The sequence below is a fragment of the Plecotus auritus genome (assembly GCF_963455305.1).
Source record: "Plecotus auritus genome assembly, chromosome: 14".
Taxonomy (NCBI): Eukaryota; Metazoa; Chordata; class Mammalia; order Chiroptera; family Vespertilionidae; genus Plecotus; species Plecotus auritus.
Window position 1 is genome coordinate 4,775,316 of NC_137780.1, and position 25,946 is coordinate 4,801,261.

The 25,946-nt window shown below is 56.8% G+C and overlaps 1 protein-coding gene across 2 annotated transcripts in view; it reads right to left on the reverse strand.

Annotated features, from left to right (window-relative positions):
• The window catches only part of PCNX2 (pecanex 2), a 69,413-nt gene that overhangs the window by 8,331 nt on the left and 35,136 nt on the right, over positions 1 to 25,946 (reverse strand). For both annotated transcript variants that reach the window (XR_013959600.1, XM_080650941.1), the window contains exons 16-28: positions 24,678 to 24,787; positions 22,991 to 23,087; positions 20,691 to 20,783; positions 19,370 to 19,520; positions 17,954 to 18,095; positions 16,544 to 16,721; positions 13,635 to 13,743; positions 10,779 to 10,908; positions 8,472 to 8,530; positions 5,773 to 5,988; positions 4,775 to 5,028; positions 1,556 to 1,789; positions 336 to 448 (exon numbers count right to left, since the gene is read on the reverse strand). Coding sequence is in view for 1 of the 2 variants with exons in the window: in XM_080650941.1 (XP_080507067.1) it covers positions 336 to 448; positions 1,556 to 1,789; positions 4,775 to 5,028; positions 5,773 to 5,988; positions 8,472 to 8,530; positions 10,779 to 10,908; positions 13,635 to 13,743; positions 16,544 to 16,721; positions 17,954 to 18,095; positions 19,370 to 19,520; positions 20,691 to 20,783; positions 22,991 to 23,087; positions 24,678 to 24,787 (1,886 nt within the window). In the remaining variant the exon portion in view is untranslated. The remainder of the gene's footprint in view (positions 1 to 335; positions 449 to 1,555; positions 1,790 to 4,774; positions 5,029 to 5,772; positions 5,989 to 8,471; positions 8,531 to 10,778; positions 10,909 to 13,634; positions 13,744 to 16,543; positions 16,722 to 17,953; positions 18,096 to 19,369; positions 19,521 to 20,690; positions 20,784 to 22,990; positions 23,088 to 24,677; positions 24,788 to 25,946) is intronic.

Below are 25,946 nucleotides of genomic sequence, written 5' to 3' on the forward strand. Positions count from 1 at the left end.
GCGAGAGACGCGGGAGGAAAGGAACATTGGTTGAGCAGGGACCTTGCGGGGCTTTCAGATGCACGATCCCCTCTCATCTGCCCAGGAACCCTGCACGGACCCTGCAACACAGACACCCAGGGTTCCGGGGTCTGGGCTGTTCCCGTTAATGCCGTGTCCAAACCTGACGCTGGAAGACATCCCTGATCTGTCCCATCGCAGGCCCTACAGGGTTACTACGGAGGGACTGTCTGAAAGACGCATGAGCAGCCACACGTGAACAAAGTGATTGAAAAGTCTGTCCGAGCTGAGCCATGCCGGTGCCTGTCCAGCCCCCCCCCCCCCACCCCGCGTACCTGAGCGCCATGCTGTGCGCGGCCGTGCCCAGTGCTCTCCTCCCCAGGATGCAGAGGGCGAAGGCCAGGGTCACCAGCGGGGAGTCCTCATCACTGTCCAGGGTCTGCGAGGCCTGAAAGAGCAGGGAACGTTACTTCCCCGTCACCGCTGCCCGCGGGCGCCACAGTGTCACGCGGGGGAGGGCTGGGGCACACGAGGTCCGCGCAGCCTCCCCCGTGAGGGGCTCTGGGCCGCTGCTTCCTGCCTGAAGCCGTTCCTCAGGTGGCCAACATGCCAAGGGAACGCCAGTGAGGGAGAAGCCGGCATGTATGTGGCTTGCTGACCTCATCGCCGGGAAGTGTGCATATGGCACCTCCGGCCCTGAAGATGGTCAGGGGTTAGAGGTAGCCGAATGCCCACCTTCACCCCGTCCAAGGCAAAGAGGCTTTTCTGTTCTCCCCCTGATGAGAGCCACTGAACTGACCGGAAGTCCACAATCGGCAACTAAGTTACGCGACTCGTCCGGAGTCGGCTTTAAAAGGCAGGAGGGGGTGGGCAGAGGGCATTTAAAGCCCAAGTATCTTTCGCAAGAAAAGTGAAACGAGTGATCTCAGGAACCAGCTGAGGGGAGAGGAGAGCCATCCGGGAACAGCAGAGAATCCCAACAGAGGCCCCTGTGGTTTCCAACGAACTCCCCTCCGAAAGGCGAGCGGCTGCCCTGGAGAAGTAAACTGAGGCTGGGAATGAAAATCCAGGCCCTGGGCCTGGGCATGGACCACAGGGAGACGCTCCGTCAGGGTCCTCCATCGGAGCCACGGCCGGTGAGTTCTTCCCATTGCTAACACTTACAGATACCAGTGCTTTTCCCGCCTTTATTTTATCAGTCTACCAGGGAGGACAGGAGAGAGACCGGCTGTACTGTTCTCCTCGTTCACTTTAAAAAACCCCAAACTTATTATTAATTTCAGAGAGGAAGGGAGAGGGAGAGAGAAACCTCAGTGATGAGAGAGAATCATGGATCGGCTGCCTCCTGCACGCCCCACACTCTGGGGATGGAGCCCGCAACCCGGGCATGTGCCCTGACCGGGAATCGAACCGTGACCTCCTGGTTCATAGGTCGACGCTCAACCACTGAGCCACGCCGGCCGGGCAGTTTTCCTGTTTGTTTTTTTTCTTTTCTTTTTTTTTTTTTTTCACTTATAGTCAAGGCCCCAGTTCCCCCCTCCCCCCCCACACATACCTCTCGTGTCCTCCGTGCGCAGTGCTGGATCCACTCGAGGTAGACGCTGCAGTAGCTGGCCCGCGTGACGCCCTGGAGACACGGCACGTAGTCCTCGTCGATGTTGACGTTGAACACGGCGAGGTCCCGCTCAACGTGATGCCACTTGGCGAAGGGCTGCAGCGCCGTCCGGAGGGACTCGTTTTTGACCCAGGAGAGGAGCTTGGGGGCCGTGACCAGGTAGTAGATGATACTCTGCGGAGAGAGACAAGATCTGAGCCCTCGCAGCCGCTCCGAAGCCGGGAGACTTGTTAGTCGTTGGAGCTCCTGAAGCCAACGGCTGTCAGAGAAGCAGGAGACACACGATTGCCACGTGTGTGCTGTGTTTCCTGCGGGGGTTAGTGACAGAGCCCACGGGAGACAGTCCCAAACCTTCTCTAAGGGCCCCTGCGGGGATGAGGGAGGGGAAGAACAGGATGTCACAGATGGACAAGGACAGCCTCTGGGGGGAGAAAGGACAGCCAGCCCTCTCCTGGCTGAGCCGAACCCGAGACCCTGGCTTCTGTGGGCGCCAGGCAGTGGATCCCACGGGGACAGGCAGACCCTCCCCCAGGCCCTGCCACGCAGTGTTGGATGGACTGAAACAGCGAAGCTGCACCCGGCCAGCGTGGCTCAGTGGTTGAGCATCGACCTATGAACCAGGAGATCAAGGTTCGATTCCCGGTCAGGGCACAGGCCCGGGTTGTGGGCTCGATCCCCAGTGTGGGGCGTGCAGGAGGCAGCCGATCCATGATTCTTTCTCATCTTTGATGTTTCTCTCTCTCTCTCCCTCTCCCTTCCTCTCTGAAATCAATAAGAATATATTTTAAAACATAGGTCGTCTCCAAGTTACAAGCAAATGAGGCTCTGTGACCGTGGCCAGCGTGACCGCGTCTCGGCTGTCAGTTACCGGGGAAAAAAGGGTGTCTGTCCACACATCTGGCTCCAGTCCACATCTGGTCTCGTTTCCCCAGTAGGTCCTAATCACGTGTCCCCGACAGGAATAACAAACAAATCAAAGGACGATCGCGTAGCTTTCCCCTCATTTCCAAGGAATTGAAATAACCTCCACGGATGAAGTCAGACTAGTTAACGAGGACTTTGACCTCCAGAGGTCAAAACTCCTTCCTGTAGTTCTGGCAGCATGACTCCAGCCGTGTGCTCAGCTTTCCCGGCCGAGGGGACGGGGGACCGTCGCTCTCACCCGGAGAAGAGGGGACCACGCCAGCTGGTTGCAAACCGTACCCCATTTCCACTTCATTTAGGCAGAAATTCCGTCCAGGACACGAACAGTGTGAACCGCCCCCCCCCTCCCCCCCCCCCCCGCTCCTGGAACCCGGCAGAAGAAGATGGACAGGCCGCTGAGTGAAACTGACGAGGAACCGACTGTGTAGACCCCAAGCCAGGCTGGAGGCAGGACCCCTTCCGAATGAACGCCCTGCAGCTGGCGGGATCCTCTGGTTCCTCATTGTAATTGCAGATCAGCACATCCTCTGCGGCACTCACTCCCGGAGGCGCCTGGCAGGCAGACCCACGCGTCCCTGCGGGCTCAGCAGCGGGGCCAGCGACAAGCCCATCTTCTTTGTCCAGGAAGAATGGCACCAGGACGTAGGCGCCCCCGGAGGCGGCGTCTGGACCCACAGGAGGATTTCAGACCAAAGCGAATGGAGAGATGGTGGGGACCCAGGGGACCCTCCAGCCCGCCGAGGAAATGCCTTCAAACAGACTCGTGGAGGGCCGGGAACTGACCCGGTTCATCAGGAGATCCAACGGCCCTTGTGTGTAAAGGAATTAGCCTACGCTTTCCTCCCGCTCCGATTTGCCTGCCAATAAGAAACAATGCGGAGAATAACACGGAACCCGTGAAAGTTGAGGCAACTGAGAGCCACAAAGGCGACGGCAGCGAGCCAGGAACCAAAGAAGAGGCGATTCCTCACGTTTCAGCCCACAATGCTGCTGCTGCTGTCCTAGCGGCCACCTAGCCTCCTGAAACCCTGACCTCCCGCCACCGGGGAATTAGTGCAGGTCTCCGCTGCCCCGGCCGAAGGAAGGACGGTCCCGAGACCTGGATCCCGAGGTGGCCTCACGGCGAAGGTGGTGAGAGCAAACCACGCGTTTGAAAGACTCTACCACGGAAAGGGGCGCCACAAGCATTCCTGGTGGCAATCATGTCGGGGTGTGATACGAGCTACTTAACCTCTGACCTCACAGCCTGTCTTCTCTTTCCTGTCAATTTCAGCACACGCTGGGGCTCCCGGGGTAGCCCCTCCAAATTTCCAACTGCCCTCTTTGAGTTGGTGAACTCCTGACCCTCCGCGCCTGGGGCTTCTGTCCTGTTTCCTCGTTGCTGCCTCTGCCTCGGCTGGCAGGGAGTTTGGGGTGTCCGGTGAATGGGTGTCCTCACTTGGGGTGGCTGTAAAACGTGGATGCTCTGAGGATGCTCCCGCCAGGAGCCACCCCAGGGCCGTTCGGAGCAGCGGCTGACCCACGGGCCCCGCTGGGGAAACACCTTCACCCCGCTGTCACCCTGCCACCTGGGTCAAGTCTGACCCGTCCTCCAGGGAACTGGGTCCACACCGGCCCGTTTTCCGAGTTGAATAAGCCTTGGGCAGACCCGGGTACCGAGCTCGTAAGTGATGGACGCTCCGTCTCCACACGCCGAGGAGAAAGGCCGCTGCAGCTCATCTGGAACGGGTCGCTTAGCTCTGTTCCAAGTCAAGTTGAGCTGAAGAAGTCACGCTGGTAATTGTAAAGGGGAAGTGCGCAGGGCATCCACATGGACACTTGTAACATGTACCCGGCTGGGTAACGTTTTCAGGACGTGGCAGTTCACCACCACCAGCATTACCTCCACTGGAGCTGTGTGAGAAGCGAAACAGCCCGGCCGGCGGGCTCAGGGGCTGAGCATCCACCTCTGACCCAGGAGGTCACGGCCCGATTCCTGGTCAGGGCACGTGCCCGGGTTGCAGACTCGATCCCCAGTGGGGGACGTGCAGGAGGCAGCCGATCAATGGTTCTCTCATCATTGATGTCTCTCTCTCTCTCTCTCTCTGCCCCCTCTCCCTTCCTCTCTGAAATCAATAAAAATATATTTAAAAAAGAAGCGGACTGCCTGTGAGAACCCGACTCCGGGCCGGGACTCAGGCCACACCGCGGCCCTCGAGGATTTTCCCAGGCCCGGCCGGGCCCCGCGGCGGGTACCTTGACGTAGTAGCGGATGAGGGCCCTGCGCAGGTCGAACACCTGCAGCATGGTGGCCGCGTTGTTGTCCAGGACGCTGTAGCCCTCCAGGATGTACTGCGTCCGCGTGACCTCCCAGGTGAGCCAGCGCAGGTGGAAGGCGGCGTTGCAGGACAGAAGGTGGGGCAGGTGGCCGGGCTGGCAGCAGCAGCAGCCCCGGTCGTCCTCGTCGCCCTCCATGATGGCCTCCACCTCCCTCTGCTGGCAGTAGGTTCCTGGTGGAGCAACGGCACATGAGTTTTTTGTGGGTTTTTTTTTTTTTAATATATTTTATTGATTTTACAGAGAGAGGAAGGGAGAGAGATAGTTAGAACCATCGATGAGAGAGAAACATCCATCAGCTGCCTCCTGCACACCTCCTACTGGGGACGTGCCTGCAACCAAGGTACATGCCCTTAACCGGAATCGAACCTGGGACCTTTCAGTCCACAGGCCAACGCTCTATACACTGAGCCAAACCAGTCAGGGTGGGACATGAGTTTTATACAGAGGCCGGGGAGGGGTTTGGGGGGGAGATGGAGGCCTGTGCTGAGAAGGGACTTCACTCCTGCCTTTTTTTTTTAACAATTATTATTGATTTCAGAGAGGAAGGGAGAGGGAGAAAGAGATAGAAGCATCAATGATGAGAGAGAATCATGGATCGGCGCCTCCTGCTCGCCCCACACTGGGGATCAAGCCTACAACCCGGGCATGTGCCCTGACCGAGAATCGAACCGTGACCTCCTGGTTCATAGGTTGATGCTCAATCATTGAGCCATGCCGGCCAGGCCCTCTTGCCTTTTCTGAGGGAAGAGGACCACTTATAACTGGGTGAAGGCCACTGGACCACGCTCCCTAACTCATTCTACCAGCCAGGCATGCGGTCCTTCCTCGTTAGCGGGGACTTCCTGTTTACGTTTTATGTGGTGATAACTCAAGGCACCGACTCCCAGCAACGCCCACGCCCAGGCGATCCTCACCTCGGAATTCCAGCCCTCGGAGCTGGAAGGTGACCAGGCCGTTTCCGACCTCGATCAGGTGGACGAAAGCGTTGAGGTAGTCGGAGGCCAAGATAAAGCAGTCGCCTGAGCTGTAGTTCCCCCAGCGACCGAGGACCAGGTCTCCGCAGAGGGACTCCTGGAGGGACCGCGTCAGGTGCTCGTAGAAGATGGAGTTGAGGTTGTTGTCATCGCTCGCTGCGGACAGACGGGGCATACGCCGGGTGAGCGCTCAGACCCAGGAAGCAGAGCTGTCATGTGATCGGGGCTAAATCAGACCTTCCAGATGCTTCGCCATCTCAGCGGATGTGGGACCCGCCTGTTTTGCCCTGGACACGTGTTCTAGGCCGTCTCATCTACACAAGTGGACTGAATTCTGATTAAATGCAGAACATCTTCAAATCCGTATCTCCCGCTGGGACCCGCCCCGTCTGAGCTCTAGACCAGCGGCCGCCAACCTTTTGGACTTCACAGACCACCGGTTGGCGGCCGCTGCTCTAGACTTTATACCCACGTGTCTACTCCTGTGTGTCTCAAAGGCCTAACCTTCAACATGTCCCAGGCGGGCCCTCTGTTCCCTGTCTCGGTCAAGGGCACCCACACCCAGTCAGCTGTAACCTCGGGGCCTTGGTTCCCCACACACCAAGCTTCTCCCTTTTCCTTTCTTCTAACATTTTCCACATCTCTCTACCTCTCTCCACTTCCAGGTCCTCTGCCCTCTTCCCACCTGCATGATTCTCTCAGGTGGACCCCCACACCCGCCAGGTGGGCCGCCTGTGTATCTTCTCTGTGACCTTATGTAGTGGATGCTCTACAGTCAGGCAGTCGGCTTTTCAAATCCAACAGCTGGGCTGCTGCCCAGGACTTCCCAGCCCATTCCTGAAGGCCCTGGTGGAGAATCAGTGCTCTTAAGATAGAGCCGAGATTTCTTCTCTTTTTCTTTTTTTTTTTTTTTTTTAATCCTCACCTGAGGATATTTTTCCATTGATTTTCAGAGAGTGGGAGAGAGAGGGAGAGACAGACAGAACCATCGATGTGAGAGACACACAATGATCGGTAGCCTCCTACACAAGCCCCGACCAGGGCCCGGGCCGGGGAGGAGCCTACAACCGAGGTACGTGCACTTGACCGGAATCGAACCCAGGACCCTTCAGTTCCCAGGCCGATGCTTTATCCACTGAGCCACACTGGCCAGGGCGAGACAAGATTTCTTCACATCACCTGTCATAGGGTCCCATGTCACTCATCATCCATGTGGGCTGAGCCGTGTCATGGAGTCTAACGAAGCGTCAGCACACTTGGTTTCTATGCGGAAACCTGCCTGACCTCCATTCCGTTCGCTGTCTATGATGATTCTCACACACTCAATAGAGATGTGAGTCTCTGGCAGTTTTAAAGGAGGGGCCTGAATGAGAAATTTAACTTTTGCCTAATTGTTCAAACGATTTGATGTTTAAATAAAACAAAACAACTTAATCCACCCGAAGTGGGGATCTTCTCAGAACACATTGACTGCGTATCTGCATCATTAGATTAAAATGAGACAAAAGGATGCATAATTAAAGGCACAGTGCACTCACGACACGGTCCATCTGCCCAGTATCAATGGCCCTGGAATGTCATTGAGCCCCACAGCTCCCCCGAGAGAGACAGCTGTACCCACCCCCAACTTGCACTGCCATGGAGTTCAACCCAAAAATAAACCTCTCTCTCCAGGTCTCTTCAAATTTCAACTGATGAGTTCCAATTAGTCATGTACATGCAACTCAAATACAGATAATGAGCTCGATACAATTCTCCCCAAACAGCATTTCTGGCGTGGGGGAGAGTGAGGTGGGTAAAAATAGAAGTTAATATTTGCATTCTGATACGAGAAATAAAAAGGAGGCGGAATGATTGCAAATTAGATTCTGGAAAGAAAAAAAAAGTGAAATAATGTTCTAGCCCAGTAGTCGGCCAACTCATTAGTCAACAGAGCCAAATATCAACAGTACAACGACTAAAATTCCTTTTGAGAGCCAAATTTTTTAAACTTAAACTTCTTCTAACACCACTTTCTTCAACATAGACTCGCCCAGGCCATGGTATTTTGTGGAAGAGCCACACTCAAGGGGCCAAAGAGCCGCATGTGGCTCCCAAGCCCCGGTTTGCTGACCACTGTTCTAGCAGGTAAATCCTTCCATAGCTTCATGCTGAAGGAAATTTCTGGAGGCCTCTGGACCCTAGAGCATGGATGGTGGGATGGCCTGCCTGCAGGGACAGGCCAACATCCTATCCTGCTGCTTCACCACGAAATGTTTCCTAAGCAGTCGCCGGAGCTGTAGTTCCCCAGCGACCGAGGACCAGGTCTCCGCAGAGGGACTCCTGGAGGGACCGCGTCAGGTGCTCGTAGCGTCTGTATGTGATGTTTATCGCGCAGAAACCAACACGTCTGAACTAACAGAGGCATTCAGTACTGAGTTGATTCTGCGTTACGGCGAATTCACTCCCACACAGAATCGGTCCGCGTGCCCCGTCTGTCTGCACAGCTTTATCTTCACGTCGGTGTATTGACCAAGACATGCGTGGTCTCCACAGTAATTTCAGAGAGCACATACTTCATTCCCTGGTTGGATCGAAGGACTCCATCCATAGGACAAAGTAAATCGTTCGAATAAGAGAGAAGGAAGGGAATGTCTCACCTGGATCCCTCTCGATCTGGACGGCCAGCCTGGTGTTGGAGTTATCCACGCGCCTGGTGCTGTAGGGGCCACAGAACAGGGAGAAGTCACGGTGAGACCCCCCGCAGGCCAGAGAGCTGGTCTGCGGACGTGGCCGTGCAGGTGGGGGACGCACAGGAGATGGGGCTCACGTGCGCGTATGAGGATGATGGCTCCAATGTGACAGCGCTGCAGAGAGGGTGCCAGGGAACAGAGAGAGGGAAACGTACGAGAAACAGGCGGAGGGAAGAGGTGAAGAGTTCTCGGGGTTCGGGAGCACGGCCTGCGCCTGATCAGTGCGGAGCGCCGGATCCAACCAACAAAAGCCCCCACCGAACTGCCAACGGAATGTCCTCTCCGAACTCGAGAGCAGGGCGCATTCCTTTTCCACGATTCCAGAAATCATGGCGAGTGGTCAACATCTCCGCCACGTGCTTTCAAGGGTTAGGGGGTAGCCCAGCCGGTGTGGCTCAGTGGTTGACATCGACCTAGGAACCGAGGTCACGGTTTGATTCCCGGTCAGGGCACATGCCCGGGTTGCGGGCTCGATCCCCCAGTGGGGGGTGTGCAGGAGGCAGCCGATCCGTGATTCTCTCTCATCATGGATGTGTCTCTCTCTCCCTCTCCCTTCCTCTCTGAGACCCATAAAGATATATTTTAAAAAATAAAAAATAAAAAGAATTGGGGTGGGGGTATTCTTACAGGCCTTTCTTGGGTTGAACCACAAAACAGCTCTCACCAATTCAGAAGATGGATTGGCGGTAGCCATGGTAACAAGTGGCTGCCAGCACCAGTTTAAACCTCTTCAGATATGAGCACTCACTGCAGTTCACAGCTCCCATAGGCCAGCCAGTCCATGGCGGCCCCTTGCCTCTCAGAGCCGTCAGGTGAGGGACAGACTCAGCCCAGAGGGGTAACCCGCCAGCGAGAGTGTCCCCAATAACTGCCTGGGCAGATGGATCCACCCCCGACACCCCTAAAATGCCACCAGTCCTTGAGTTTCCCGTGTCCCCGAGCCCCTCTGCTCAGACGGCCGCCAACCCCAATGCGCGGCCCTATTCCTGCTGCACGTCTCCTTAGAAATACCCTCAGATCAGCCTTGGAGCTGGGCGAGCCCAGCGTGGCAGGAGATAAAGCACACAACCAACTCTCTCCAATGCAGACAGGGAGTCCCTAGGTGGAATTTTAATCTCACCTTAAGACCTAAGACAAATGGAATTTTCAGCAGAGGAAACAACAGTTTTTAAAGTGGGACTGAGCCCAACGGAAGTCATTTACCAAACTCCGGGAATTCCCACACCTCCTAACGGCCACTAAAGGGAAAGCTGTCTCAGGAGGCGGCGGGGTGCAGGCGCTGAGATCTGAGCAGTCTCCGCTAAGCTGCCTGAGTGGCCAGGGCCCTGCGCGCCCCCCGCCCCCCCCCCCCAACCTCCTAAGAAGGGGACCTGCCGGCCATCCGGGATGTCTGAGCTCTTCTCAGCGCTTTCCCTGCACTTGTGGGGCCCCCCACTCACAGTGCTAACTAGCTCAGCGACTGCGCTTCTGCCCGACTGCCCCGCGGCGTGACCGTCCATGCTGCTGCTCAGAGAGCACGGGGGCTTGCTGTCTCCGCCCGACCACAGCGGGGACAGGGTGCGGGGCCTGGCATCGGACTGCACTGTTTGACTCTTGAACACGGGGCCCTGTGGCCCGATTACAAAATGATAAAGGCAATGGTATACAGTCACACCTCAATACCACCCATACCACCCCCGTCTCCCAACAGGAAGCTGCTAGTACACACAGTTTTCTCATCGAGGGGTGCGGCACTTAACAAGGCCCATCGCCACAGACCTCGCTTTTCCCAGGAGGGCGATGGTGACAGCTGGGAAGCTGGGCCGGGAACCTGGCTGGGAACCCTGGGCTGGGACCCTGGGCCGGGAAGCTGGGCTGGGAACCTGGCTGGGAACCCTGGGCTGGGAAGCTGGGCCGGGAACCCTGGGCCGGGAAGCTGGGCCAGGAAGCTGGGCCGGGAACCCTGGGCCGGGAAGCTGGGCCGGGAACCCTGGGCCGGGAACCCTGGGCCGGGAAGCTGGGCCGGGAAGCTGGGCCGGGAAGCTGGCTGGCTCCAGCAAGCTGTGTTCTACCAGGAGCCCGAAGCCCCTGAACTGGGGGCCCCCATGAGACACCTGCTCCCCGCCGCGCCCCCCTCCCCCCAGCAGAGCAAACCAAGGAGCCTGGCCCTGGGCCGAGCGGCCCCACGAAGCGCCCAGCGCAGGAAGTGAGCCCACAGCAGCGTCAGGGTCTTACTTGTAGTTCTTCTCCCAGAACTTGACCGGCCGGACGTACGACGTGATGAAAAGGACGCTCCCGAGGAAGGGGCTCAGCGGCGTGGAGAAGACGGACGTGGCCGCCGTCTGGAAGAAGAGCAGGGCCGAGTCTGGGAGCCGGGAGTTAAGGCAGCAGTCTTCTCATGGTCTATTTCCTCGTTTCATTTGAGATTCGGACTGGTTTATAGTCAGGCCATCTCTCACCCAGGAAAGCAAGATGGCCGCAGGGTTTCATTTAGGGACGGCCAGTAAGGAGACACAGCACGCTCGGGGCAAACAGGTAAGACTTGACTATGGTCGCTAAGGCAGTGACAGGGAACTGGGGCTGAGACAGCGGGCACCTGCAGCCTCCATTTTTTAAAAATATATTTTTACTAGAGGCCCAGTGCACGAAATTCATGCACAAGGGGGCGGGGTGGCCTGCACCCTCTCCAATCTGGGACCCCTTGAAGGTTGTCTGACTGCCCGTTTAGGCCCGATCCCAATAGGCTTGCTGGCTCCCAACTGCTCGCCTGCCTGCCTTCCTGATTGCCCCTAACCGCTTCTGCCTGCCAAGTTGATCACCCCTAAACACTCCCCTGCCAGCCTGATTGATGCCTAACTGCTCCCCTGCCAGCCTGTTTGCCCCTAACTGCCCTCCCCGGCAGGCCTGGTCACCCCTAACTGCCCTCCCCTGCAGGCCTGATCACCCCTAACTGCCCTCCCCTGCAGGCCTGATCACCCCTAACTGCCCTTCCCTGCAGGCCTTGTCCCCCCAACTGCTCTCTCCTGCAGGCCTGGTCACCCCCAACTGCCCTCCCTTGCAGGCCTGGTCCCTCCCAACTACCCTCCCCTGCTGGCCATCTTGTGGCGGTCATCTTGTGTCCACATGGGGGCAACCATCTTGTGTGTTGGAGTGATGGTCAATTTGCACATTACTCTTTTATTAGATAGGATTGATTTCCGAGAGGAAGGGAGAGGGAGAGAGAGGGATAGAAACATCAATGATGAGAGAGAATCATGGATCAGCTGCTGTCTCCACACCCCACACTGGGGATCGAGCCTGCAACCCAGGCATGTGCCCCGACGGGAAATCAAACCGTGACCTCCTGGTTCATTGATGGAGGCTCGGTCACTGAGCCACGCCGGCTGGGCCTCACGCAGCCTCTTTATGTCCTACTAACAGAGCCAAGAGGTCAACCTAACAGGTCCCTGGTTACCTTCCAAAGCTGCCTTGGACCGAGTGCATTTAACATGGCAGCACATTAATACTTTAAAAAATCAGTAGAAGCTCAAAAAGAGTAGAAAGCAGCCACCCTAAGATACACACTTAACAGGTCATCTGGCTAAGTCTGGCTACTCATCAGAAGGCGAGGGTCTTGCCTGGTCTCCACCCGTATTACAGGAGCGAACATTCTCGTCTCTCCCTGGGGGTTACAGGCTCGGAAACGGACAGAGGCTCCCGAGGGAGGAAACAGGTCAGAACTGGAAAAAGCAATTTACCATACAGCGCCCCGCTGGCCCGAGAGCGAATTCAGTTCCCCAGCGGAGCTAACCAGCCCCCCTCTCCACGCCAGGAGAGCAATAAAACAATGAACTTTTCAAAATGACCCCAGATCCGGGCCTGGCCTGCAGGGGCCTGAGAGCTGTGTCCCGAACGGTTTCTCCGCTGACATCCTGCTCGCGTGGCGCTGGGCTCCACCCTGGCAGCGGATCAGGGCTGGGACGGTGACCGCGGCTAACGGGGCTATCACCAGAGCGAGCGCTTCAGGAGCCAAGCACGGAGGCTGACCGAACCGACTGCAGTTCCAGAAAGGGCGGCACACGCTGACACGTCAGCCACTTGCCCCCGGAGCTCGTTCTGCCGAATAACCTTGAGGAACTGGAGAAATCTCAGTGCCGGTCTAAGAATAGACACCCAGAACCATGGGCGCTGTGAGCCGGCTCGTGGTTTGCTTAGAAAAGGTGTTTTTTTTTTTTTTTTTTTAACAGATAAACCTGCGGGAGAGCATTTTAAATTAAAAAAAAAAAATCTAAAAGAGCCCTGGCTGGTTTGATCAGCGGTTAGAGCACCGGCCTGTGGACTCAGTTCCATTCCCAGTCAAGGGCACGTACTGGGAGGAACCAATCGAGTGTCTCTCTCACCTCAACGTTTCTCTCTCTCACTCTGCTCCACTCCGCTTCCCTCCCCTCCTCTCTCTCTAAAAACAAAGCAAAAATGGAAAAAATACCCTCGGGCGAGAATTAAAAATTAAAAAATTTAGAATAAGGTATCGCTTAATGACGACCCCCGGTATTATTCCATCTCTGCACAGAGTTCAGATCCCAGGGACTCCTTACAAACGTGCATACGAAAGGAAGCCAAGCCGTCCTCAAACGGGCCAACAACGGACTGCCAGGGTCACACACATCGGGGGGATACGGTTCACCAGGGAGCCTTGCACAGGTGGGGGTCCCAGGGCCCACCCCTGAGGTGGGGTGTTAAAGCAGGGGCCAGGCTCAGGGATCTTATTTAGCGAACTCCCGCAGGGGTCCCGGTGCAAGTACCCCGGAACCACATCCTGGGAAACAAAGATGGAGGAAGTATTAAATCGGATGGATAGCTGGCCGGTGTGGCTCAGTGGTGGAGTGTTGACCTAGGAACCAGGAGGTCAGGGTTTGATTCCCGGTCAGGGCACATGCCCGGTTTCGGGCTCAATCCCCAGAGTGGGGCGTGCAGGAGGCAGCCAATCAATGATTCTCTCTCATCACTGATGTTTCAATCTCTCCCTCTCCCTCTCTGAAATCAATAAAAATATATTTTTAAAAAAAAGCTTCCATCCAGGAAGTGTGGGTAAAATAGCAGCGGGAAGGATACGAGGGATTGCGAAGAGCTGGGCAAACACGTGAAACGAAGAGCCCCATGCCATCTGCCAGGGAGCCACGTACGCCAGGACGAACTGCAGCTTCTGAAGCAGGTCCCCGAGCTGAAAGCAGGAGAGATTCATCAGAGGTGATGGCCAGGGTGCAGGGGCGTCACGGTCACTGGAAGCATCAAGGTCATTGGAAGCTCACATGGTGGTTCCGGTTGGGACAGGGCGGGCGACTACTGCTGGCCTCTCGCTCTTAGCTCCCCTGTCCTACATCAAGGCACCCGCTAAGAATATGTTAAAACAGCCCGGCCGGCATGGCTCAGTGGTTGAGCATCGACCTATGAACCAGGAGTTCACGGTTCAATTCCGGTCAAGGGCACGTGCCTGGGTTGTCCATCCCCAGGGTGGGGCATGCAGGAGTCAGTCAATCAATGACTCTCTCATCTTAATGTTTCTATCTCTCTCTCCCTCTCCCTTCCTCTCTGAAATGAATAAAAAAATTTTTTAAAAAATTAGACAAAATAGACTTTTACTCTTAAAAAAAACAATACATAATGATAAAAAGGAGGACGGAAGAGTCACCAGGAAGATAAAATAACTGGAATGAATATACTTAAACATATAATTGCAAGTTATCAAAAACAAAGATGGACGAGATTAGGGTAAGATGAAGAAATCTATTATAACAGGGAGAGAGTTTAAGACACACATCTCAGAAAATGATAGTTTAGCTGAAACCGGTTTGGCTCAGTGGATAGAGCGTCGGCCTGTGGACTGAAGGGTCCCAGGTTCGATTCCAGTCAAGGGCATGTACCTTGGTTGCGGGCACATCCCCAGTAGGGGGTGTGCAGGAGGCAGCTGATCGATGTTTCTCTCTCATCGATGTTTCTAGCTCTCTATCCCTCTCCCTTCCTCTCTGTAAAATATCAATAAAATATATTTTTTAAAAAAAAGAAAATGATAGTTTAATCAATAATCACATAAAACAGTTTGCCAACAGAATCAGTAAGCTTTATCTAAGAGGTAAGTATATTAGAACCTTGCAGCTCACCAAAGAGAATTATCTAATTTTCAAGCTTATGTACATTTACAAGATGTAACTTCCTAAACTGAAAAAGAAGTCTTAACCAAGGCTAAAAAAACGATACCATGCAAATTTCTCTGCAATTAAATTAGAAGGTAATAGTAAAAAGAGGACAAAATAGCTCTAGTCATAATAACCACAAAGTCTGCATTTGGATATCACAACACACACAGCACTGAACTAATTGAGAGTGATGACAGTCAAAATTATAAAATATTTAAAAATGAATGACAATGAAAAGCAGTAGTATCAATCCTAACGTGTGGGACTCAGCTAAAGCAGTTTATAGAGGAAAGTATGTAGCCTTAAAATGCCATCATAGAAAAACTTCCCGGTTCACATCGGGAGAGCATTCTTTAATATTAAAGTGAACAAGAATAATAGAAACGTTCTCACCTATTAATATAAGTGCAAAATTCCTCAATAAAATATTTACACAATGAAATCTATAAATGTACAAAACATACGATCAAGTTTGGTCCATCTCACAATGTTTGAACATTAGAGGAAATGTCAGTGTATTTTATAAAAATGAAGGAAGTAAAAAAAAGAAAAGAAAAACCATACGATGCTCAATGAATGCAGGAAGAATGCTGGAAAATAAATTCAACTCGCTCACAAAAAGCCCCTTGCACCCCACTAATAAAAGTGTTTTCCTTAAGCCTGAGGAAGAATATGAGTGCTTTATGGCAGTCAACACCGTATTTACTATTAAAATGCAAAATAACAGCAGAATTTCTCAGGCAAGAGGTATCAGCAGTAGGAACCTGACTAGCCTACAGCCATAAAGTGGAAATAGAACCCCAAGGCCAGGAAGCAGTCAGAGAGGAGCGAGCCGCCGGGGTGACAGTTTGTCATCTGCGAAGTGCACTTTGGAAAACGGCAACAAAAAGGAGAAACGGGGGCTGGCTGCAGCGGGAACGAGCGAGCGCCCAGCAGGAGAGAGCTACTTGGGCAAACGCATGGGCGCTAATAAGGGAAGTGACACGGCCTGGGTCTTGATGAGCCGGCCTTACGCAGCCAGACGGTTCAGACCCCAGCGGAACGTGACGGGAGGTCTCAGCCAGGGTCCCGGTTCATAGCTGCTCATTAGAGTCTCCGTACATGCAAATGAAGTCACCAGGGCGCACGGGCGTGTTATAACCCACAGAGAGGCAGGAGCGCACACATCTCAGGTCCCGTGGAGACCCCCAAGAGTTCGGGGTTGCATGGAATCCTGCGTCAGTGAGTGTTTCTGGTTGTGGCGCAGGGTCAGGGGTGGGTCCCCTGAAGGAGGCTAGGGTGGACGTCCACAGGGAGAATCAGGTGATGTGAGAGAGAGCTACCTTGGGATGAAGTGTGAAAATAATAGGGTTTAGGCAGCATTCTGCCTTCCATCCAGTCCCTTCGTCCTTTACATCCAACTTCTCTCTCTATGATACAGGTTCCCATCCTTGTTTTGGGTTTTATTTAGCCTTTTCTTCTCTGTCTTTTTTTTTTTTTTTTTCTTGTCGTTAATCCTCACCCGAGGATATTTTCCCACTGATTTTTAGTGAGAGTAGAGACAGAGAGAAACATTGACGTGAGAAAGACACATCGACGGGTTGCCTCCTACACCAGCCCTGGCCAGGGCCCGGGCCGGGGAGGAGCCTGCCACCGAGGTACGTGCCCTTGACCGGAATCGAACCTGGGACCCTTCGGTCCGCGGGCTGACGCTCTACCCACTGAGCCACGCCGGCCGGGCCACGTGGTTCAGTTTTAATGCAAGACTTACCACCCGCGACAGAAAACCGAGGAGGAGGCCATCGGTGGGAAACGCACCTTGGAGACTCTGAGGGAAGGCAGACTTGCCTTGCTGAACAGGATGGACACGAGGAAGAAGTCCAGCAGGAAGCTCTCGGACAGGCCCCTGCAGTCGAAGTGGAAGAAGAGGACGGCGAAGCCCAGGGGCGCGAACTGGCGTCCAGGGTGGCAGAAGGAGGCGCGCAGCAGCTTCATGCCCGCCACGATCAGCAGGAAGATGTCCCAGCTGCGGGGGGGGGGGGGGGGGGGGGGGGGAGGGCAGTGAGCCAGCGCCCAGGCTCACGGGACCTCACCTTCCCTGCACATCCCGCACCTTGTCCATCGGGGACCACCCTCCCCTGACAGAGCAGGAACCGGCGTCTCGGGACTGGGGTCCCTTGTCTAAGTGCTCGCGGGGCGGAGCGGGGGTTACGCTCAGCCCAGAGGGGCTCTCCATGGCCCCCGAGGCCTTGGATCGTCCGTCCTTCGGAAGGTCGCAGAGAGCTGCCTGGAGCATATCTGAAGGCCGCGGGCAGCGACAGGCCCGCCCGAGCTCTCCAAGGCCTCTGTAGTCTCAGCATCCGCCCTCCTCACCCAGCGAGGCTCACGGTCACCCCTGGACCCGAAGCCTGGGATTAAAGTACCAAAGACGTGGCCTCTTGCCCTGGCCTCCCCGAACCAGGTCTGGACCGGGAGGCAGGCGGGGCAGGAGGTGACGGGGCCATGCGTGTCAGTGTGTGACCAGGAACCTACTCGGATCCCAGCACTCAGAGGCCTTTGGGCTTAGCCTGCTGGGACTTCGGCAGGCATTCCCGGATCCGTCCTCACCGCGCCCCGAAAGGAAGGCTCCGTCTGCCTGGGATCAGACATCGGGGTTGACCTGGGCGTGGACGTCTGATCCACGTGACTCATGAGCAAATCTTTCCCAGCCTCCCACTCCAACAGCTCCCTGGACCAGAACCCCTTGGGCAGGACAAATCCACAAACAATCTGGTGGATTTCCGCCTGTGAACCCAGAGCTCATCCGCACGAACGAAACCAGTGACTCGACTGCACAGTCAGTGCTCCGCAAAGGACGGATCCTGGCCGCACGGAGCGCCGGCACCCCGCTTCCGCCGCGGGGGCGCGTCTCCTGACAAGCAGTGACACCCGCCAGCACTGAGCGGCAGAGCACTTGCTGAATGAAGTGACACGAGGCGGGAACTCCGGAGCCCCGGCCTCACACCGGGCTTCCGACATCCCGTTAGCGCTCACTGTCAGGATGACCCCCAAACCCGCTGACAGTCATTCCCGCCATCACTTCCAGCCCCACCTCCGCGGGCACCCAGGTCGCTCTGCAAACGCCCGCCCCGCTCTGCGCTCGGCGAGGTGGGGGGAGACGCCCATGACGCCGCCCTCCCGTCTAGAGGAAGTTCCCTCGGTCTCGCCAAGGTCGTGAGCCCCAGCAGGAGGAGAATGAGCCACCAGCCTCTCACTTACTGGGTCCCGAGCCTCCGGTAATTGCTTATTGAAAACGCGTCGATGGTGAGCGCGTTCAGAATGATGGCCGGGTACAAGATGTACTTTTCCAAACACTGCAGCCGCACGTAGAGCCTTTCGAACCACATCAAATGGGCGACGTCTGCAGGAGACACACACCCGCCCAGGACAGCCACGGGTCAAGTGTCTGTCTTCGGGCGCGTGGGATACAAGCAATGCCTCCCCTTTAATTCATAAGCAGGAACAGGTAGCAGCAACACAAACAGTGACCCAGCACAATGCTTCCCGCTCGAGAGCCGGGGCTCAGGAAATGTCCATTTTTATGTCCTCCTTTCCAGGGGCTGGGGAGGATGCAAGGGAGCAAAGAGGAACTAAAAGACAGCCTGCGAGAGTTACTTTGTGGCTTACAAAACCAAAGTCGCTCTCGCAGGGGTCCTCAAACATTTTAAACGGGGGGCCAGTTCCCTGTCCCTCAGACCGTGGGAGGGCCGGACTATAAAAAAAAAACTATGAACAAATTCCTATGCGCACTGCGGGCCCGGGATGCGTCGGCTGCTAAGCAGGACAGGCAGCGGCACCCGGCGGGCCGGATCCATGTCCTCGGCGGGCCGCATGTGCCCCGCGGGCCGTAGTTTGAGGACCCCTGCTGAGTGACTAGAGCAGGGGTGGGCAAACTTTTTGACTCGAGGGCCACAATGGGTTCTTAAACTGGACCGGAGGGCCGGAACAAAAGCATGGGTGGAGTGTTTGTGTGAACTAATATAAATTCAAAGTCAAGGAGCGGAGGGGAGAGCAAGAGAACCGGATAGAACAGCCGGATCCGGCCCGCGGGCCGTAGTTTGCCCACAGCTGGACTAGAGCATCCCCCATGCCAACCTCGCCTAAAAGACCAGTGAGACGAGGCTTCCTGATCTCAAACCCCCCTTTTCTGGTTTCTCAGTTTGGAGGAGCTCGACACTCTCAGGTGGAGGCCGTCACAGCCAGTGCGATGCGGCCCCTTAGAAAGTACGTGCACAGAGTCCTGTCGACATCTGTCACCCATTCAGAGACGCAGGACCACCTCGGCTAGGTCGCTGCAAAAACATGTAAGTTAAGAGGAACAGAAGCCACCCTCATCCGAAAACGCCGACTTAAAGGAAACGTTTTGAGCGGCTCCTGGCTGTAAAGGCCCTGGGTCCCGGGGGTGGCGGTGAGGGTGGGGGGGGGCGTGCAATCGGACTTTCCAACGCGGGTCACACTGACTTTCAGGTCAAGAGGCAGAAGCAGCCGCCCGCCTCCCTCTGGGTCTGAGCCCCAGCCGAGAGGACAGCCATCTCCGCTCTCTGTGTCGCACACACCAGCCTCTCGGCGACGCGCACCGTGCTCGGGGGAAACGCCGGAGGAGGCCCAGATGCACCGTACGGAGCCTCCACTCACCCGTCACTTCCCGCTGCCGGTACTCCCTGCTCCTCAGGACGGGGTGTGCGAGCCACATCCACGGGTGGTGCTTGCGGAGCTGCGGGAGCAGGTAGTGGGTCACGAAGCCCACGGCGCCGGCCAGCGCGAACAGCACGAGGCCGAGGAAGGGCTGCCAGGACAGAGGGCGCGACCGTGAGCCGGCTCGGCCCGGGGACAGGGCTGCCCAGGGTGACACAGGCCACCGGCCTCCCCGGCCCCTGAAAGCACAGACACGAGCTCAGGCCTTGCCTCAGGCCTCAGAATGGCCCCTCCTCACCATGAACCCCATCTCCGTGCTGAGAGCCACCCAGAGCCAAGAAGGGGGGCGGAGAACCAGCCCGTGCAAATCGCGAGGCCCAGCGAGTTCTGGCCATAGAATACTTAAAAAAAAAAAATGACTGAAGAATAACCAAACTGCCCGGCCGGCGTGGCTCCGTGGTTGAGCACCAACCTATGAACCAGGAGGTCACGGTTCAATTCCAGGTCAAGGGCACATGCCTGGGTTGTGGGCTCGATCCCCAGTGTGGGGCGTGCAGGAGGCAGCCAATCCATGATTCTCTCTCCTCATGGATGTTTCTCTCTCTCTTCCTCTCTGAAATCAATAAAGATACATTTTTAAAAAAAAGAATAACAAAACGAGCTAATGGATTCTGCCTCATCGAGAGAATTCATAAATATGTAACATTTTTAGAGAGACAGCAGCCGCCTGTCAGAGCCGCCAATCCCGTTGAGATTTCTCTGCTTCTGTTTCTACGGGATCTCTTTGGCGCTGGGGACATGACCTGCGTCTCACTCGTGCTGGGGCCTCAGCCTGTGCTACTACTACTGTCCCCCCTCACGGTGGTGGGGCGCACGGGCAGGCAGCAACCCAACGCCCGATGGGGGAGAGAAAGGGTCAACAAAGAGCCAAACCTGGGCCCTGGCCGGAGTGCTCAGTGGTTAGAGAGTCGGCTCCCGGACCCCAGGGTCGCAGGTTTGTCCCCCCAGTCCTGGTTGGGGGCGTGCAGGAAGCAACCAAGCAATGTGTCTCTCTCACATCGATGTTTCTCTCTCTCTAACCACCCCCCGCTTCCTCTCTCTGAAAATCCATGGAAAAACTTGGGTGAGGATTACCCCCTCCGCCCACCCCCCCAAAAAAAAGCCAAACCTGCCTGCGACGTGGGCCAAACCTCAGCCGGGACCCAGTCCCCAGGGCCCAGGGCCCCCCCTCAGGCCTCCCGGCCGGCCCTGTCTCCTTCCTGGTTCCCCATCCCCTCCGGCCCACACCGCACGGGAAGGGGACCAGCGAGTGGACACGTACGCGCAGGGACAGGAACACGGTGCTGGCGCTCACGGCGAAGGACAGGACCGCGGCCACGGCGCACAGGAGCAGGTCCGACTTCAGGACGTCCTTCTGGAGAGAGAGAGCGGCCGCCAAGGTCATGCTTCCGTGTTTCTCTCGGCAACCCCGTCCCCAGGCAGGTCAGGCCCCAACGTGGGGACCCCGGACAAGCTTCCCGTCCGGCGGCCACTTCTCCGATGTGTTCCCAGGCGGCACACACGGGAAGGACCCTCCACGACCTCCCGCTGGGGGACATCGGGGAGACTGAGGCAGGGGCCGGGCAGGGGGGTGGGGAGGACATGCCAGGCTAGCCCTCATCGGCTAACCACGAGAGAAGGGAGGGTTCCCACCCGGGTCAGATGTTCACAGACACAGGCCCCCCGACCCGACAGAGGAGGCCAAGTTCTAACCACCCGCGCGCGGCCTCGGCGCAGCTGGCATTTCAACGGGCAAGATGCACCTGCCTGGCTTCCGTTTCCCTTCCCCACAGTCTGAGAGCTGGAAACTGTGCTCAAGGTCAAGCCCAGGACAGGCGATGCCCTTGAGGCTAAAGCAGCTGCCCGCTCGGCTTCCTCCACGCTTCCTTGTGGGCTCACATTTTAACCCGGTAATTCCTTGTTATCTTGGCAATTTCTTGTCACATGTTAGGACTTACTTGTATTTTATTCAGAATTTTAGTTTTGGGGTTTTTTTTGTTTGTTAATCCTCACCCGAGGATATTTTCCCATTGATTTTTAGAGAGGAGAAGGGAGAGGGAGAGACAGAGAGAAACATCGATGTGAGAGACACACATTGATTGGTTGCCTCCTGGCATGCGCCCCAACCAGGGCCGGGGAACCTGCAACCAAGGTCTGTGCCCTTGACCGGAATGGAACCCGGGACCCTTCAGTCCGCAGGCCGACGCTCTACCCACTGAACCACACCGGCCAGGGCAGAATTTTTTGTTTGAATCAGCAGAAGGTTTGGTGATGATAGCTCAGCCTGCCCTGATGTCAGAGGTGGGAAGTCTCACTGGATTCCCTTCCTTCTTTCTGTTTGTCTCACTTCCATTGGTGTCAGGCAAGGGACTAGGAACAGCACACAAAATTCCTCCCCTCCCCCCCTGCCCACAACCCCACTGCTAACCAATCACCTCAACTCAACGCCACATAGCTAATGTCAATCCCTGATGGTGACATTTAACTTTTACAGAATAAATTCACCTACATAATTTGTCTCCTTTCTGTGTTTTACTGATTCAGTAATCTCATCTTTAATTATGGGTCTTGCCCTGACCGGTTTGGTTCAGTGGATAGAGCGTCGGCCTGTAGACTAAAGGGTCCCAGGTTCGATTCCGGTCAAGGGCATGTACCTTGGTTGCAGGCACATCCCCAGTGGTGGGTGTGCCGGAGGCAGCTGATCGATGTTTCTCTCTCATCGATGTTTCTAACTCTCTATCTCTCTCCCTTCCTCTCTGTAAAAAATCAATAAAATATATATATATTTAATTGTGGGTCTTTTTTTGGGGGGGATTACTCAGTCTTTATAATATACTACTAAATTTCAAAGAGCTAAGTTCCCCTTCCTTATATTTCTTTTTCAGATTTTTAAAGCTTTTAGCTGCTATTCTTTTTTATTATTATTGATCTTAGAGGAGATGGGAAGGGAGGGGGAGAGATAGGGAAAGAAAGAAAGATACAGAGAGACTAGAGAGAGAGAGAGAGATAGGTAGATAGAGAGAGACAGAGAAAAAGAAAGAGAGAGCGAGAGACAGAAAGAGAAGAAAGAGAATAAGACAGAGAAAGACACAGAGAAACCAAACCAGACCCAGGAGGGAAAGTTTATGCTCCCATTACGGCACAAGAATATTATGCATCAAACTGCGAGAGCTGAGTCCGATGGTCCCATTAAAATACTATAACTGGACGGGAAGCCCTGCAGAGAAGGGCACACCGTCACATGAAGCCCCCTCCCGGGACGGCTCCCCTCGTGCCAAGCCTTCCAAAGTGTGTGTGCGAGACCCAGGAAGGCGGCCCCACTCGGCCCCTGCAGCCACACCAACGAGACGCCATCGGGCGCTGCTGGCCGCGGCTCACTGTCCTCCACGCGTGACGTTGGCCACAACAAAGCAGAGAGCACGGCCGCCAGTCACGACACGGAGGACCACGGGGGACACGCGGGGGAGATCCGGGGCCGCGGCCGTCATGGGCCCTGGCCAGGCCATGCCAGTGCGGTCTGGCGTGTGCATCTCCCAGCATGCCACGCGGTGCCTGGACTGTCACACAGCACGCGTGTCTCACCACCGAGTCCCTCATCTTCCCCGGGAGAGGGTCCTCAGCCGGCTCCGCCGGGTCCTGGTAGGAGCACCTGGGAGACCATCGGCACTGAAGGAAGGACCTGCAGGGGAAGACACACGCCTTGGACTGTCGGAAACACGTGGCCGTGGCCGTGGCCGTGGCCGTGGCCGTGGCCGAGGCGGAGACCTCAACGTGGACCCCACACTCAGAGACAGAACGAGGCGCTCTCCTTCCTCAGAGGCCAAAAGGGCCCGCATTGGAGCGACCGCCAAGGTGATGTCTGATTTCCAACTTCCCTCCTCACTGAGGCAGGAGGAATGGGTGCCCAGACCGTCAGCAGCTAAGCTCAGGGGGCGCCCCACCTCTGCCAGCCCCGCAGGCTCCTCCTCCAAAAACAGCAGCAAAACCCAACTTCCCGCCATTCCCCGACAGGAGAGCCTGTGCAGGCTGTGCAGCCCGCATCCCGGTGCCCTCCCCGGCCTTGCCCTGCGCCGCACCCCACAGCCTGCCACTGGGTCTCTCCGGCCCCGCAGCCCCGGCTGCCCTGCGCCAGCCTCCCCACGTCGGGGCAGATCACAGGGGTGACTGACACCCGATGGCGACGGGTTTGCTGACACGTGAGACTCGGGCATCGCACGACGGGTTCCCAGGTCCAAAGGGCATCTTCGCCAAAGATTTAAAATTCGACCACGGAGGGTTAGCGAGTACATTTCACGTGACTAGGGACTGGTGCACCCCCGCTCCCCCTGGAGGGCGCTGGCGGCACCGGGAGCAAAAAACCCTTCCTTTCGGAGGTGCCGGCCCCGTCTCCCCGAGTGAGCCCTGGAGTCCAGGCAGCGGGGCCACAGACTGGGCGCAGAGGGGGTCCTGGCCGAGGCGGGCACTTCTCAGACGCTCGCACGTGGGAAAGGCCGGGCAGGCTTGGGCTGTGGGCTCCCCACTCCCTGCACCCCTCCCCCACCCCTGCACCCCTCCCCATCCCAACACCCCTCCCCCACCCCACACCCCTCCCCCATCCTTACTCCTCCTCCACCCCTGCACCCCTCCCCCACTCCCTGCACCCCTCCCCCACCCCTGCACCCTTCCTCCATCCCTACACTCTTGCACCCCTCCCCCACCCCTGTACCCCTCCCCCACCCCACCCCCTCCCCCACCCCCCTGTCCTCCACCCCTGCACCCTGTACCCCTGCCTCGTGTGCTTGTGTGCTTTACTTAGGAGCACAGAGGCAATGGAATGTGTGCTGGCAGCTCAGGGGCTTCTGGTCAACCTGCAATCCCCCCCCCGTCCCCCTCACCCAGGGACCAGCTAAGAAGAGTGTGACCCCACTGGCACTGAGCAGCCGTCCCCCACCCCCCCACCGCTCCCCCCCACCGTGAGAGAGCAAGGCTACAGGGACCCTCGCGCAGTATGTGTATGTGTGTGTGTGTGTGTGTGTGTGTGTGTGTGTGTGTGTGTGTGAGACTCACATGTGTGCATGTTACAGCACAGGCGTATTACTCACAGGTGCGTGTGTCAGAGCACAGGGCATGTTACTCACAGGTGTGTGTCAGAGCACAGGCGTGTACAATGTGTGTGTCCCAGCACGGGGCGTGTGTGTTTCGGCTCAGTGCTTGCGTTGCAGTGTGGAGCGTGTTTCTAGCGTGGGGAGTGTCACAGCCGCCTGCGTCCAGCTCGGGGCGTGTTACTCACAGGAGCACGGACGGGTCGCTGCTCTGCCGGCTCAGGTGGAAGGACAGTGAGACCAGGAGGCCGCAGAAGGCGGAGAACAGCGCGGGGATGTGCTGGGTGCTCCAGGGCTCCTGGGGAGAGACCGCACAGCCCGGTGCTCAGAACCAAATTCGCGAGTGGGGGGCCACACGATAGGTGTGACTCCCCGATATGCCGGTAGAGAGCCATTCCACTTCTAACTCTCTATCCCTCTATTGATCTTAGAGGAGACGGGAAGAGAGGGGAGAGACTGGGAAAGAAAGAAAGATACAGAGAGACTAGAGAGAGAGCCCTGGGCAGAGAGCCATTCCACTTCGCCAGCCTCACGTTCTCAGAAACGAAATGCATCTCCTGCCCGGCCGGCGTGGCTCAGTGATTGAGCGTTGACCTATGAACCAGGAGGTCAGAGTTCAATTCCCGGTCGGGGCACATGCCCAGGTTGTGGGCCCGATCCCCAGTGTGGGGCGTACAGGAGGCAGCCGATCCATGATTCTCTCGTCGTTGGTGTTTCTCTCTCTCTCCCTCTCCCTTCCTCCCTGACATCAATAAAAATATGTTAAAATGCATCTCCTTTCTCCCCCACAGGGAAGGGGTAGGGTCCCGGGAGCAGCGCTGGCAGGGAGCTGAGGCCGCCGGGCCTGCAGCAGGAGAGCCGGGGGGAGTCTGGCTCCAAGGCCCGTCCCCCCACCAGCCCCGCTGAGGGCCGCCCGAGAGCCTCTGACCACCCTCGCGGGCCTTGGGTTGGTCCTCACAGGTCACTGAGTCTCCACTGTCCCTGCCCCCCCGCCCCCCGCCGGTCCCTTCCCCTCACTGTGTCCTACTGGCCAGGCTCCCACGGTCTCGGCCAGGCCTGCTGCTCCCAGCGCCCGCGGGAACGTGAATGCCAGTCCCACGGCCCTGCCCTCCCCAGACCCGCTCCTCCTCCACACGCCAGAGGGCCCCTCTCGGCAAAGGCAAGCCAACCACACGGCTGACCTCCACTCGGTACTTTCCACGATGCCTCATCGACCACCTCGTCACGCCTCCTCCACGGGGAGGGACCCCAGCCCCCTAGGATCGGACCCTCGTCCACATTCCAGCCCCCTTCCTCACACTGCGGGCTCGCCCAGCCCCCAAGCCAGGAAGACACACGCTTCCTGTCCCCCTGCCTCTGCAAACGGGGTTCCCTCGGCCCAGGGGGCTCTTCCATTCGCCCTGTCCATGCCGCGCTGCCTGTGAACTCCTACCCATGCTGCGGCGGCCAGCGTGAAA